This window comes from Zonotrichia albicollis, chromosome 14 (genome assembly GCF_047830755.1).
Source record: "Zonotrichia albicollis isolate bZonAlb1 chromosome 14, bZonAlb1.hap1, whole genome shotgun sequence".
Classification (NCBI taxonomy): domain Eukaryota; kingdom Metazoa; phylum Chordata; class Aves; order Passeriformes; family Passerellidae; genus Zonotrichia; species Zonotrichia albicollis.
In genome coordinates this window covers 15,965,175-15,979,494 of record NC_133832.1, presented here as the reverse complement: position 1 = coordinate 15,979,494, position 14,320 = coordinate 15,965,175, and the positions used below count along the sequence as shown (strand labels likewise).

At 47.5% G+C, this 14,320-nt stretch overlaps 2 protein-coding genes across 2 annotated transcripts in view; both read left to right on the top strand.

The window, feature by feature from the left end:
- BRWD3 (bromodomain and WD repeat domain containing 3) overlaps window positions 1-3,629 on the top strand; it is a 47,769-nt gene extending 44,140 nt beyond the window's left edge. The window contains exon 40 of the mRNA XM_074551780.1: window positions 546-3,629. Within this exon, the coding sequence (XP_074407881.1) occupies window positions 546-1,339 (794 nt within the window). The 3' untranslated portion in view covers window positions 1,340-3,629. The remainder of the gene's footprint in view (window positions 1-545) is intronic.
- Window positions 3,630-8,544: 4,915 nt separating this feature from the next.
- On the top strand, window positions 8,545-11,348 carry LOC141730871 (syntaxin-1A homolog). The gene has a single exon (XM_074551560.1). The coding sequence runs from the start codon at window positions 9,072-9,074 to the stop codon at window positions 9,951-9,953; it is 882 nt and encodes a 293-aa protein (XP_074407661.1). The 5' UTR covers window positions 8,545-9,071; the 3' UTR covers window positions 9,954-11,348.
- The last annotated feature ends 2,972 nt before the right edge of the window (window positions 11,349-14,320 follow it).

Below are 14,320 nucleotides of genomic sequence, written 5' to 3'. Positions count from 1 at the left end.
GGTCCCAGGCCAGCCAGATGCTTTATTGAATTTTCATTTAAGTTGTTCAGCAATCCCTGTGAGCTTTCTTGTGTCACTGACTTCCTTGAGTTATGCTTTCCATTAATATTCTGTGGACTAAGCCTTTTGAGAACATGCATTTGATATTGCACAATATTATTTTTGTGTATGTATAGTTTTGAAATGGATTTTAGAGTTTTCCTGCCTTGGCACCCCAGGCAGGATTCACCTGACCGAGTTTTAGATGTTTGTGTCCAACCTGGTCATTTCAGGCTCCTGTTTTGCCTGGATCTTCACTTAACTCTTGCTCAGGAAAGTTTGCAGTCATTGTTTCCAGGTAAAAACTGTGTTTACTTTGGTAGATTTTCCTTTTAGAGTACCTGCTTGTGTCCACAGTGAAGGGTGAGTAATTCCCAGTGGATCATCCCTGAGCACATCTCAGAGACAGCCAGAGAATCCCAAAGGCAACTGCAGCAAATCCCACTTTTTGTGTCCTGTTTGGCTGTGCTGTGGTGCTGATGGGGTTGTTTTGTTATTTTGCTTAGATCACTCTCCTGATGGGCCCCTCACCAACGGGGATGGCAGAGAACCCCGGGTAGGAGTCAAGAGGAAGCTGCTGAGCGCCTCAGAGGAGGATGAGCCCCTGGAGGAGGCAGAGGAGGAGGAGGAGGAGGAAAAGAAGAGAGAATTAAAGGAAAAGTCTGGTTTGTCTTCATCAGAAAGCGGGGAATCAGGATCCAGCTCCAGCTCTGACAGCAGAAGTGGCTCTGATTCTGACTCAGAATCAACCTCCAGGACAGACCAGGATTACATCGACGGCGACCACGACTACAGCAAAGTTGTGCAATCCAAAAAACCCAAACGCAAAATCAAACGGAAACTCACCGGGGGCAAACGGAATTGGCAGGGCCGAGGCACGGGGAGGAGGGGCAGATGGGGCAGGTGGGGCAGGTGGAGCAGAGGGGGCCGAGGGGGCAGAGGTGGAAGAGGCTGCGGCAGAGGAAGAGGCGGCGGCCGGGGAGGAAGGAGAGGCCGAGGAGGCCGAGGGGCCTCGCGAGGAGCCACCAGAGCCAAGCGCGCCCGGCTCGCCGACGACGAGTTTGAAAACCTCTTTGGGGGACAGTTTGGGGAGAACGTGTTTGGAGGGAGGTTCAGCCGACCCCCTCGGATCAAAACCAGGAACGAGGGCAGGAGAACTGTCCTGTACAACGACGACTCCGACAATGACAATTTTGTGCACACCGAGGATCCTTTGAACCTTGGTACTTCCAGGTCAGGCAGGGTGCGGAAAATGACAGAAAAAGCCAGGGTCAGCCATCTCATGGGATGGAATTATTGACAGATGGAAAACTTTGGAACAATTTTAAAAGAACTTCAATGGCCTTCTACTGCAGGGATTTTACCAGAAATTCTACCAAGCAAGTTGTGCGGGGACTCCACTCACGTTTTCACAGTGGTGCTTTTCCATCCTGTCAGTTTGTGTTTGTTTTAAAGCTTCAGATCTCCACACTTCATTGGTCAAAACAAGCCTTAGTCATTAGGCCTTAAATTACAGAAATTCTTCCCCACACACTACGAGTTCATCACATTACAGAGGCTTCCAGCTTCTCAGTAAGAACATGACATTTTTGAGTCACGCTTATGACTTCTCTCCCTCGTTTTGTTTTTGTATTATAGAAATAGCACCTTCTTACAGAGTTTTTATGTGGTTTCTGCCATAAATCCTTAGACACAGTAATAATTATAACTTTTGCACAATACACCAATCCTAAAGGCAGCTATAAAATGTTTACAGTTTCTATATTGTAAGAAGGATCTGGATTATTTTAATCTTCCCAGGCCAAACGTTGATGGAAATGTGCTGAACTGAAGTATGTCCATACTACAGTTTTGGGGGTCCTGATGTGCTTTCTATTGGTTCTTTATCCGTGTAAAAACAGTGACAAAGGGTTGGTGCCTTGTAAATATGTAGCAAACCTTTGATGTGGTGTGTCCTATGTGTGCATTAACTTTATTAAAAAGAGAATACTTGAGAAGTATGAATATCTAGACAAAAGGTGCCAAATGCAAAAGTTACTTGCATCTATTTTCTTTTTGTCCTCTCATATTTTTATAGTATTAATCGAGATTGTGCAGCTAAAGGGGTGACTTCAACATTTGAAAGGTTCCTCCTCTTCAAAGCATGATTTTTAATAGTAGCTCAGCTACCTCTTATTTACAACTACTGGAAAGTGAAAAGAAAATAGATGCTGTTATTCAGAGCATGGTGAAGAAGAGGCGAGAAGGAGCGTAGAGGGGTGGAAGTTGTGAGTAGCTGTACCTTCCTTGTGTTGCCACCATGAAAACAAATGCAGTGGTTCTCAGAGGTGTTTGGGGATTTGCTGTGCAGAGGGGCTGCTTGGCCCCCCTGCCCGTGCTCCATGGAAATGTGGTTTGGGCCCCTCGGAGGTGCTGAGGGAGCTGTCGCCCCCCCAGGCTGATTCTTGTGTCTCAAGCTTCCAGAAGAGAATTGCTGTTGCACTGTGCTCTTGTTGTCCTGGGAAATGCTGACTTGAGCCCCTGTGGCAGTGGTAGTGCAGTTGGTGAGGAGATCCCTGCTCTGGCTCCTCGGGGACCTCGGCGCTGGCGTGGGCTGAGCTGCAGGTGAGCAGCCTCTTCCTTCCTTCCTGCCTCTCCTGGAATGCAGGTGGGATTCCATTTCCTCCCCTTGCCTGACAGTTCAGAGCCAGGTTACAGAGAGAGCAAGTCAGAACAGACTACAAAGTTCCAGTGGAGTTTTTCAAGGTTTTTTAGGTTTTTTTTTTTTAAGCTTTCATCCAATATCCTGAAGTTCTTCTGTGCACAGCTTGGTCAATAATTCTGGAAAACCTCAGGCAGCAAAGAGTGACCCATGTATATTCTCAGATGCAGAAGGAATTTAATTTTTGACTTTCTATATTAAGCACTAGCTATTTTATCTCGCTTTCCAAAAAAAAAAAATAAATCCTAGTTAAATGCAAAAATGACTTGAAAATAAAAAAAGCAGAGGTTTAGTTTTGTGACGGAGGAGAGTATATCCTAAATTGCTCATTAATATGAGTTTATGGTACAGTACAAAACCCACACTTTTAATTTTGTAAGGAATGTTTGGAATCAGCTGTAATCCATTGCTAGACTTGATTTGGTTTTTGATGGGGGGGTGGGGAAAAAACCAAGTGCAGAGGCTCTCCTAGTTCTGTGTTGGGCTTTAAAGTATAAACACCTGTCCTATCATCTCTCTCATATATCTGTATATATACACGCATTTATATTTATAAGAAATGTATTATTTGTTTGACTGATTGGTCCTTTTACATATGGTAACCAGGAATAGCATGTATGCATCAGTCCATAGTTGGAATCATATCCCTTAGATCAGTTCTGTGAGCTAATGTAAACACTATGGGTTCTATCCTAAAGCCTGAAAAGCTTGAAATGCAAAAGAAATGCTTTTATCCTCTATTTCTGACTGGCCGAAAATCCACTTATTCCTTATTTATTTTGTGTAGGGGTCGGGGAGAGAGAAACCACAGGGATTCCAGAGAAATTATTTTATAAGTTGGTGTATTTTAGCAGCAATTAGAGTGAGATTAAATATGTTCTTAACTGTATCTTTTCTCTGTACTGTGAAGATACCAGTGAAGCATCACTTTGCTGTGGCGTAAGTATTACTGTGTCCCATGACTATGAGCTAGAGCAGGGGGTGCTGGGACAGCAGAATTTAGTGTAAAAATTGAAAAAAAGCTTCTTTTTTTTTTTGTGCATGAGAACCTTTTATAAGCATGACAAATAACTTGGGTTTAGAGCTGTTCTTTTTGCTTGGATTTGTGTCTGGATCCTTTCTCTGAGTTGGGCAGTTGATTTCTCATAGTTCTGTGGAAATAATTACACTTTTGTAGGAACTTGGATGCTCTCAAATCCCAAATCCTATCAGGAGCCACTTATGGGTGTGGTAAACTTAGGATGAGCCCACCAGGTGCAGCAGAAGCAGGATTTAAAGTGATTTAAACCAACCAAAAGCTAAGCTCTGGGCAGGCTGCAGAGTCAGGAATGTCTTTCCTTGAACTCTGAACAAAAACCTCCAGGCTCTGCCTAAGGAATGGGATTGAAGGTCTGATTATGAATGGGGTTCCTGGGGGTGAGCAGGCAGGCCAGGGGCTCCTCGGTTCCTGCAGATGTTTGGGCACTGGTGCCTCTGTTCCCTTGAGATGTCCCACTGGCAGATCCAGTCCTGAGCTGCTGGGACACCTTGGGAAAGGCCCCAGGCCCCACACTCCATCCTGCACAGGCAGGGCTGAAATCCTGGGTGTCTTTGCTCTCAGCTTCTCCCAGCCCCAGTCCCCTGTCCCTGCAGCTCCCCTTTCTCTGCAGAGCTTGTTTGGCTGTAGTGAGGTGCTGTTGTCTTGGATATTAGGGAAAATATTTTTATGGAAAGAGTGGTCAGGCATTGGAACAGGCAGCCCAGGGAGGTGGCAGAGTCACCATGCAAGAACTGAGCACATGTGGCCCTTGGTGGTTCAGTGGCCATGACGGGATGTGGTTGAAAGTTGGACTTGATGATCTTGGAGCCTTTTCCAACCTTAATAATTCCATTATTCAGCCCAAACTTCACCTGCTTTTTATTTTCTCCATCACCATTTATTTTCCTCTTTGCCATGCCCCACCTCTGTCCTGTAGTTTCCTTTTATAGGCTATTTATTTATTCTCTTGGAAACTTTGGGTATCATGATGAATTTTATTTTGGCTGCCAGGCTGTTGGGTTTAATCCAAACCTTTCTGTTGGTGCTTGAACTCGGATGAATTTGGGCAGTTTTATTCCTCCTCCCTCTTTCCATCACTCCTTTCTCCATCAGCCAAGCAGAGGCCACCCCCTAATCCCAACCACCTCCACCCTGCAGACACAAAAACTAAAAACAACTGGGGAGAAATAATTCTTGGAGGATGTTTGGCTGCTTCATATTCTGCATCCTGTTTGCATAGTTTAATTTTCCTGGAATGTTTTCCTCAATGTGCATCTCAGCTGCTCCTCCTGTGGGGAAGCAGAAGGGCTGAGTAGTTCAGAGAGCATGAATGGAGCTGGCACCAGGGGTGTGGCAGAGAGTTTTAAATTAATTTTAAAAATTAAAATATTTGGAGGCTCTCTTGACTCCCAAAACAAAGATGACCTTTGCAAAGCATTTGGATCTATCGGGAATGTCTCTGTGCTCCAAATCACAGAATATTAATGTAAAAAAATCATTTTAAATCACTAATTTCTGGTAAAAACTTGATTCATTCCATCCTTGAGAGGTGAACACCAGGGAAGAGTGAACAGCTGTAGGTTTGAGGATGTTGTGTCCTGATATCTGGAGCGTCCTGTCATGAATTCCATGGGTTAAAAACGTCTTTGTGTGTTTACATGTCTTAATTTTATCTTTTTATTTAAAAAACATCCTGCAGAGTTTTATAAAATAGTGATGATTTCCTGAAGGAGCAGTTAACCCTCCAAGGCTGACTCTATATTTAATAGGTAGGGAGCTGTTGTTGTGTTCTTACAATGTGTATTATAGCAAATCCCTGCGCATGAGCGACAGAGACTTTTCAACTCTTCAATATATCCGAGGTTTACACATGGTAAAAAAACTCCTTTATGTACAGTAAGTAACAGCCTGCAAAATTTAGTCTAAAAACTCGTCTTTTTTTAGTCTTAGAAATGCAAAGACCTGTTGGAAGCTTGTATATTTTTACTACATCGCGTTCGGCCCACAGCGAACTCACACAACTGTGCTATGGATCCCTGAAAAATTTAAATTTCCAGTGGGAATTGCTGTCACAGCCTTAACTCTAGTGTTCTAAAAATGGTGCTGAAATACATTTTTGTGTGTGGATGTGGGTACCTGATCCGAGTCTGTGAGACTTCCAAGGCAAACCAAGCACTTGGAGTTACTACTCCTGGTAGTAACTGCAGCCACGCTGGGGAGCTGGCAAATGTGTAAATAGTTGGGAAATAATTCCACCAGTGGGAAATCAGGAGCAGTTCCTGGGTTTGGGGGTTTTCACTGGCAAGCACTGCGGATCTTCCTGGGATTGGGTCTGTGAGGAGCTGTTCGGGGGGAGGGAGGTGAAATCCTGCCGGAATATTCGCAGGTAAAATCCAAATCTGCAGTTTCTCTTCCTAAAATTCTTCCTCAGAGAGTGGTGGCTGCTCGGGTGTGTTCAGAACTCAGTGTCTGAGGATTATTTTTCTGTAGAAATATTAATTCAGGCTCTTCATTCCTCCATGAGTCATTAGAGCAGATTTCATGTAGAAATACCACTTGATGTCAGAGCAAAATTCACATGATTTAGGCTCTCCAGGTCGTGTTCTGGATTTAAAATACTCCAAAAATGCACAAAACTATTAGAATTATGTCTACTTTCTATATTATTTTTTTTTCAGGTGATATTTATGCCCATATCTTCACATCCGCTATCTCAGGTCCCTTTAATGAATACTTCAGGGATTTTGATGCCACATGTTGGCAGACCAAATGTAATATTTATATGCAATGAGCTGTTAGTTTTTTGTATTGTACAAATGTAAATTTGTAAAGATTTTTTTCTAGAGTTTTTTTGAAGTCACTGATGTAATCTAGGATGTTTCATTTTCCAGCTGTGGGATTGTCTTAATAAAAAAAATAAAAAGAGAAACTCTTACTTTGGTTTTGCATTGCTTCCTGAGTAGTTGACAAATTAAAAGGTTAAAAAAATTGTAGATAGAATGGAGGTTTTAAGGTTAAAAAAAAATTGCTTTTTGATGCAACTGGCTAATTTTATAGTTTTAATTGGAAGTTTTATAAACTGGATATAGAAACATTATTTATAAATGGATTGAGAAGCTTATATACAAGCTTATATATAAGCTTATACCTTATGTGAAGGTCTTGAGCAGGATGGGATGGAGACCCTCACCCCCATCACCATCCGATCTGGCTCCAAAATCCCATTTTTCTGGGAAAAAAGGGTAAAAGCAGCTAATGATCTCCTGGAAAAAGAAGGGGAATATGCCTGAAAGTAATGTGAAATGGCTAAAAATGCCATGAAAGGAGCAGGGGAGGAGGCTCTGGGCAAGGTTCCTCAGCCACTGTGGGACACAGGTGGGTTCAGGGGGTGAGAGCTCCAGGGGAAGGTTGTACCTGTTTGTTTCCAGGGGAAGGTTGTTACCTAAGGGATATTTCATGGGGAAACAAGGAATTGCTCCTCTGCTCTTGCCCTTGATAACCAGCAGTGATAAGATTGTTTAAACAGGGATTTTGGGGGTGGATGGGGCTGGGTTTGGGCAGAGCTGCTGGGGAGGCTCCGTGCTCAGCCAGGGGCAGGTGCTGGTAATAAATACATGGAATAAATATTCTCAGCAGGAATTTCTTCCTGGAAAGGGTGGCCAGGCATTGGAAGGAGCTGCCCAGGGAGGTTTGGAGTCCTCACCCCTGGAGGTGTCCAAGGAAGGACTGGAGGTGGCACTCAGTGCTCTGGGCTGTGACAAGGTGGGCATTGGGCACAGGTTGGACTCGGTGGTCTGGGAAGCCTTTTCCAGCATTAATGATTCTGAGGTTCTGTCATTCTAATTTGACTTTTCCCCTCATTAATCTGCTGACTTATTTGACATTTCACTTTATTGTGCTGATTCCTGTGGCATTTCCTCTCTGATGGGAATGAATATCTCCATTTTAACACAACACTCATCTTCCAAACCCCAGGGACAAAAGGGCTTTTATTCTCTTTTCTTTTTTTTAATTTTTTTTATTGATGGTTACAGAGAACAAAATTAAACTTGTTTTGCAGAGATGCTGGAGCCCCCCTTTATGTACATCCATCAGATGGCATTGGAGGGAAGGAATTCTACTCCCTTCAGAGCTGCTTGACCTTTGCTAAACCTCCCTTGGCTGTCCCTCTGTCGATATTATTGATTTGATACTATATTGATATTATATCATAGCCGTTGTACACTTTATATCAAATCATCATGTTTAGGTCATATGGGATAATGCATGTTATAAAATTCATTATATAAAATACCAGAGTGGTAGAGGACAACTGTTTTTCCCTGTGCACTTTGGAAATGAGTTTTGTAGAAGCACCTTTTAAAAGGTGTTTTTTTTATAGATGTTTTAGAATTCAGCTGTGATTTTTATTCATTTCAGCAGCGAGTGGACTCAGCACTGCCTTGCAGTGATGTTGGGACAGCTGGGTCATCCCAACGCCCATTTCCATCCTGGAGAACCCCAGGAGCATCTTTTTGAATTCACCCTCATCACCGGAGCCTTCCCGAGCCGCAGAGCAGGGAAAGGCCAACTCTGCTCCATCCCTGTCCAGTTCCCAACAGGAACGGCGTGACCCGAGCTCCAGGAGTGTTGGACAACGCCTCGGGCCAGGGTGGGATTTTGGAGGATGTTGCTGTGCAGGGCCAGGAACTGGCTGGGATTTTGGGGGATGCTGCTGTGCAGGGCCAGGAACTGGCTGGGATTTTGGGGTATGCTGCCGTGCAGGGCCGGGTGCTGGATGGGATTTTGGGGAATGCTGCTGTGCAGGGCCAGGAGCTGGGCTCCGTGATCCCTGCAGGTCACTGCCAGCCTGGCAGAGTCACTGACTCCGTGTCATTTGCCCTTCATTTGGTACATCCAGGAGCTGAGTGTGGTACATTGTGAGGCCGCGGCAGTTTGGAGCGGGCCGGAGGCGTTTGGAAGGCCGGGGGTACCGGGTGGGTCACCCCCTCCGTGCCCCGTCTGTCGGGACTCCTGGGTGTCCTTGTTCCTGGGTGAATGAAAGCGTTTTTGTGCCGAGCCTCGGTGGATCAGGTGAGGAGCCGCAGCCCGGCCCGTGACGCAGGTGCGGGCGGTGCTGGCAGCGCTCCCGGCCCGGGCCTTTCCCCCGCTCTGCCCGGGACGAGCCCTTCCCTCCACCGGCCGTGCCCGGCCCGGGGCTGACGCAGGACCTGCCCAGCTCCATCAATATTTGCTCTGGGGCCAGCAGGGAAGGCTCGCAGCGCTCCCGCAGCCTCACACGTCCCCGCAGACGGTGCCGGAGCCCCGCGCAGCATGAGGGACCGGCTGGCGGAGCTGCAGCAGCGAGTGGCGGCCGAGGGGGACCCACACGACGACTCCCTGAGCTTCGACAACCCCGCGTTCGTCGGGGACGACGCCAGCCCCGTGGGCCGGGCGCTGCGGGAGGCGGCCGAGCTGTGGCGGGCGCTGGAGCGGCTGGAGCAGCTCTCGGAGAGCATCGACAGGACGCAGCAGTCGGTGCTGTGCTGCACCTCGGAGGAGAGCATCGCCCGCGAGAAGAGCGGCCTCGGAGCGGCCCGCGCCGCCTTCGCCCGCCAGGCCGCGGCCCTGCAGCCCCGGCTGGGAGCGCCGCCGGCGGCCCCGGTGGGGGGCTCGGGGCGAGCGGGGCCCCGCGTCCGCCAGACCCAGCTGTGGCTGCTGCTGCGCCGCTACGGTGCCGTCCTCGCCCGCCACTACGCCCGGGAGAGCCGCTACCGGCACCGGCTGAAGGAGCAGATCCAGAGGCAGGCGGAGCTGGCGGGCATCAACCTGGGCGTCCAGGACGTGGATCTGCTGGCCGAGAGCCCGCAGGGGCCTCGCATCGTCGGCCGCGACCTGGAGGAGCTCAGGGCCAAGCATCACCTGGGCCTGGCCCAGGCGCGGCAGCGGCAGCTGATGGAGCTGGAGGCGCAGCTGCTGGAGCTGCGCGGGCTGTTCGTGCAGCTGGAGGGGCTGCTGGCCCAGCAGCACGGCGCTGCCGACAGCGTGGAGCAGCACGTCCTGCGCACCCTGGACTACGCGGCCCAGACGGGCGGCGGGGTGAAGAGAGCCGCCAAATACCAGCGGCCGTCGCGGCGCTCGGCCCTGCTCAGGGCGGCCCTCGGGCTCTGCTCCTGCTGCCCCTGCCTGCCCTGCCCCGGCCGGGGCCTGCGCTGAGCCGGGGCTGCGGGGGCATCGCAGCAGCGCTCCGGGATTCACCCCGTGCCGGGCGAGAGACGGTGTCTAGTGGGAGGGAGAATGGCCTGTGCTCCTGGAACAGCGGGGCAGGGGACGTGGACACTTTGTATGATGGTGCAAGGACCGTGTGTACCTTGTAAAATGGTGTAAGGGCCATGCACGCCTTCCTTGATGGCACAGAGGCCATGCACGACTTGCTCAGGAATGCAGGGTCCATGCACACCTCACATGGCAGCATGGGGATCACACACACCACTCCTGATGGCACAGGGACCAGGCACACCACTCCTGATGGCACAGAGACTGTGCCCACCATTCTTGATGGCACAGAGACCATCCAGACCATTCCTGATGGCAAAGGGACCATGCACGCCTCTCCCAATGGCACAGGGATCATGCACACCACTCCCAATGGCACAGAGACTGTGCACACCATTCCTGATGGCACAGGGACCATGCACTCCTTGGATGGCAGCATAGGGACTGGTTGCACCTTGCACAGAGGTAGAATAACCATTCACACCTCACCTGGAAGCACGAGGACCAGGAACCTCTTGCACGGTGGCACAAGGACTGCCAGCACCTTTCCTGATGACAGGGACCTTGCACACCTTGTGTGGAGCACGGGGACCAGGCACACCTTGTGCATTTCTGTAAGGGCAGTGCACACCTTATAGATCATGCACATCTTGCTCAATGGCACAGGGACCTTGCACACCTTAATGGCTTTATGGGGACCATGCACCTCCATTGCAGCACCCAGCCAAGAAAAGCATTTTTAACACTCCAAAACCAGACTTCAGAACTGTCACATTTCTTGGTTTTTTTACTGTTTCAAGGAGAGAGGACAAAAAACTTGTTGAAAGTGTTTGGCAGGTCTGTGGTTCCATGTGAGGGGACCCAATGGCTTGGTGCCACCAAGGAGCAGCATGAAGGCTCCTCCACCATATCCCAATCCTGATTCTCCCCACTTCCTCCAATTTCTACTACCTGGGGGTTATTTGGTGCATTCATGTGGCATTTTGGTCATTGCTGGTTTGTCAGGCAGTGGGTCAGCTTTGGGCTGGGTGTTCCTCATGGCTCATCCCATGCTCTGACACCAGGAGAGGATTTGCACAATTGTTCTGGGAATCTGCAGGCTTTTACTTCAACCTGCACAAACCAGCCAACATCCCACACATGCTGGAAATGCTGGAAACTTAGAGTGGCCCTTTTTTCTGGTCCCTGTATCACCACCTGAGTTTCCTAAAACCTCTCAGATTAAAGCCTTGGGCCTGATAAAGTTTTTTGGGAGCCTTTGTAGAAGGTCCCTCTGTGTCCTGACAGCTCATCCCACTGCTCTCAGCCATCCTTACATTTATTTTCATCTTCTGGCTGAGCTTTAATAAAACAATTTCTCAATAACCTCTCGAGTGTGGAGAGTTATTTCTTTGCAGTAGGGAGCCCAAAGCTAAGGAAGAGCAGAAATTGAATAACTTCTGAGTGTGTTGATTGAGTTAAATTCTTAGGAATGTATAAAACTTAATTTTCAGGCTGATAAATTCATATTTTCTGTTGACCTGGAAGACCCCCACATCAGGAATGTCCATCCCTATGAGAGCTCTGGAGCCAAGCTGAGCGGTCTCTGCTCCTGCCCTCTTCCTCCTTTTTTATTTTCATTTGTGAGGTCTAAATCAATATTCCTTTTTCATTCAAACTTTGATGAATGGAAGTTCACATTTATTTAATTTTCATTAAAAAAAGGAAAACCAAACCCACAACTTCCAGATCATTGGAAACACCTCTTGCATCCCAAATCCAACCCCACATTTTCTGTGTGGCTGCAAGAGCCACCTCCTGGGAAGCACTGAAGTTATTTAACAGCCTCCCAGGATACAAAGAGAAGGGAAATAAACCTGCTGAGCTTGGGAGGTGGCAAATCCAAGCTCAATAAAACATATTTAACCTTCTTTCATGCCCCACTGTCAGAGCTCCGTGCAAACACCCTCCCTGGAGCCCTCTGGGTGGCTGGGCAGCGTCTGGCCCGACTGGTTTTGCTGCTCAGGAGATCATTATCATTTATCATTATCAAACTCAGGGGAAGGCTGGGTCAGCAGCAGTGCCTTCAGCCAGGACGTGTTCCCTGAGGATTCCATGGAGCACAGCTCCCCTCACAGAGGGGATGGTCCTGTGCTCGTGGGGCTTCAGCAGCCAGAGACCTCCTGAGGGTGGGATCGGCAGGAAAATAACCCTGATTGTGTTCAGGGATCCATGAGGAGTTAAAGGAGGGGGAAAAGAGGAGAAACTTCATCCCTTGGAGTGGATCTTCCCACCAGTGGCTTCAGTGGTTAATGAGATTTTATGTATTTTTGAATTATTTTTTTTTCTGCTGCCTGGTGGCCTTTCTTTAAATACTGGCCTCAGACAGGATCTAATTATTGCAGAGCAAAATAATTAATGATATTGTAATGTGGGCATTAACACCCAACAGGATGGGGAAGATTCCTTTCTCTTCTGCCTCTGGGACTCACCTGGAACACATTTAGGAATATTCCTGGAGATGGTGACACCAAGGTGCAGAACCTGCTGGAGCAATTCCAAGAATATACATGAGAGAGCTGTTTTAATTATGTCACAAATGAGCATCACAAATGTAAGAAGTTCACATTTAAAGGGAAAAAATAAGAGAAAGCCAAAGTTAAAAATTCAAGCCCCTCAGCCCACTAGCCCAGGTTACTCCAAGCCAAATCCAACCCAGCCTTGGACAATTGCCAGGGATGGGGCAACCACAGCTTCTCTGGAAAAGGGCTTTGTTTTAATGATTTTGTCAATCCATGTGCACTACAACCTCTCCATGGAGTCTTGATAACCTTTCACTCAGAATAAAGAGTTTTTCAGGCTGGATTAACACTGAGAAACAAAAGAATTGACTGTTCAAGCCCAGCAAATGGGTCAAGCTGAACTTTGCTGTATCAAATACACCTTAAGGAGAGTTTTTCCTCCTGTTTGTAGTGGCACAGAGCCATTTGTGATGAGGAGCCGTTTTACAGCTCGAATGTTCTGTCTGGCTTGCAGGAGTCTGTCTCCAAGACAGATCCTGTGGCACCTGGTTTTATGGGAGAAGGAGGTGGCCTCTCTGTCCTCCAGGAAAGGCCCAGTATTTTTTATTCTTCACAAAATTATGGTGGCTCAGTGACATCATTTCCCTCATGTTCCTCAACAGTGAATCCTATTTCCCAAATATTAGCACAGCAATAAACCTGAGACCTGCAGAAAGCTTTGGAGCCACCAGCCAACAACGAGCGGACTGATGGTGACTTCCAGATGGAATCGTGGGCAGAAAGCACCAAACAGGAGCAGCCAATGTCATAAATCACAATTGCTAACTGGCATCATTATCTGGGCCACAAAGATCAGTTTTAACTTGTCTTTATTTTTAACAGAGGTGTGAATCAAACATGAAGTGGGATAACTGGAAGAGTTGTTTCCAAGCATGATTTTCCAGAGTGGTTTGCAAGAGCAATCCTCTCCCTGCTCTCTGGGTGACACAGTGAAAACCTTTGCTCCTTTTTGTCTCCAAGTCATATCCTTCAGAGGGTGGATATTTCTGCATTTAATTTTGATGTTATGCAAATGGGAAGAGAAATAATCATGTCAATGCCTCTCTGAGGTGAGGATACAAAGGCTTTCCATGCCTTTCCACACCAGGATGGCATAACTGCTATAAAACTCTGTTTTACTCACTGCTTTGCACTCAGCTTAACTCTAAACCAGCTCCTTTTTAAATCATTTACTCATTTTCTTTTTATATGGAGCCTGACAGCTTCAGAATAACTGAAGTGGAGAATATTAGGAAGAGAAGAGAGGGAAGATAAACAATCTTGAGAGCAGCTACAAATGCAGCTCGTTCAGTGCTGGAACTGGAACATTCAGGCACTTTTTCCAAAAGAAGCAATTAGGCACTTTTTAAATAGCTGCAAAACCTCCTTGTGTTCACTGCCAGGAGGAATGGATGAGGTTTATTCACCACAACAAAAAGGATTTTATTGAAAACAGGGAACAGATAGAAGACCTGAAACCCAAACTTTTGTTGGAAGTCAGTGGCTGTATAATCCGAGTGGAGCAGGGAGCTGGGTTGGTTAAGGTGGGCAGCAGATATCCATAGGCTTCATACAGGAATTTTATGAAGTTTCCATGGTTCCTGCCCCAGCATCCTCAGAGCTGAAATGTTTCCTGGTTTACTATTTCAATATAGAATCCCAGGATGTTTTGGGTTGGAAGGGACCTTAAATCCCATCCCATTGACCCTTGCCATGGGCAGGGACACCTTCCACAATCTCAGGCTGCTCCAAGCCCTGTCCAACCTG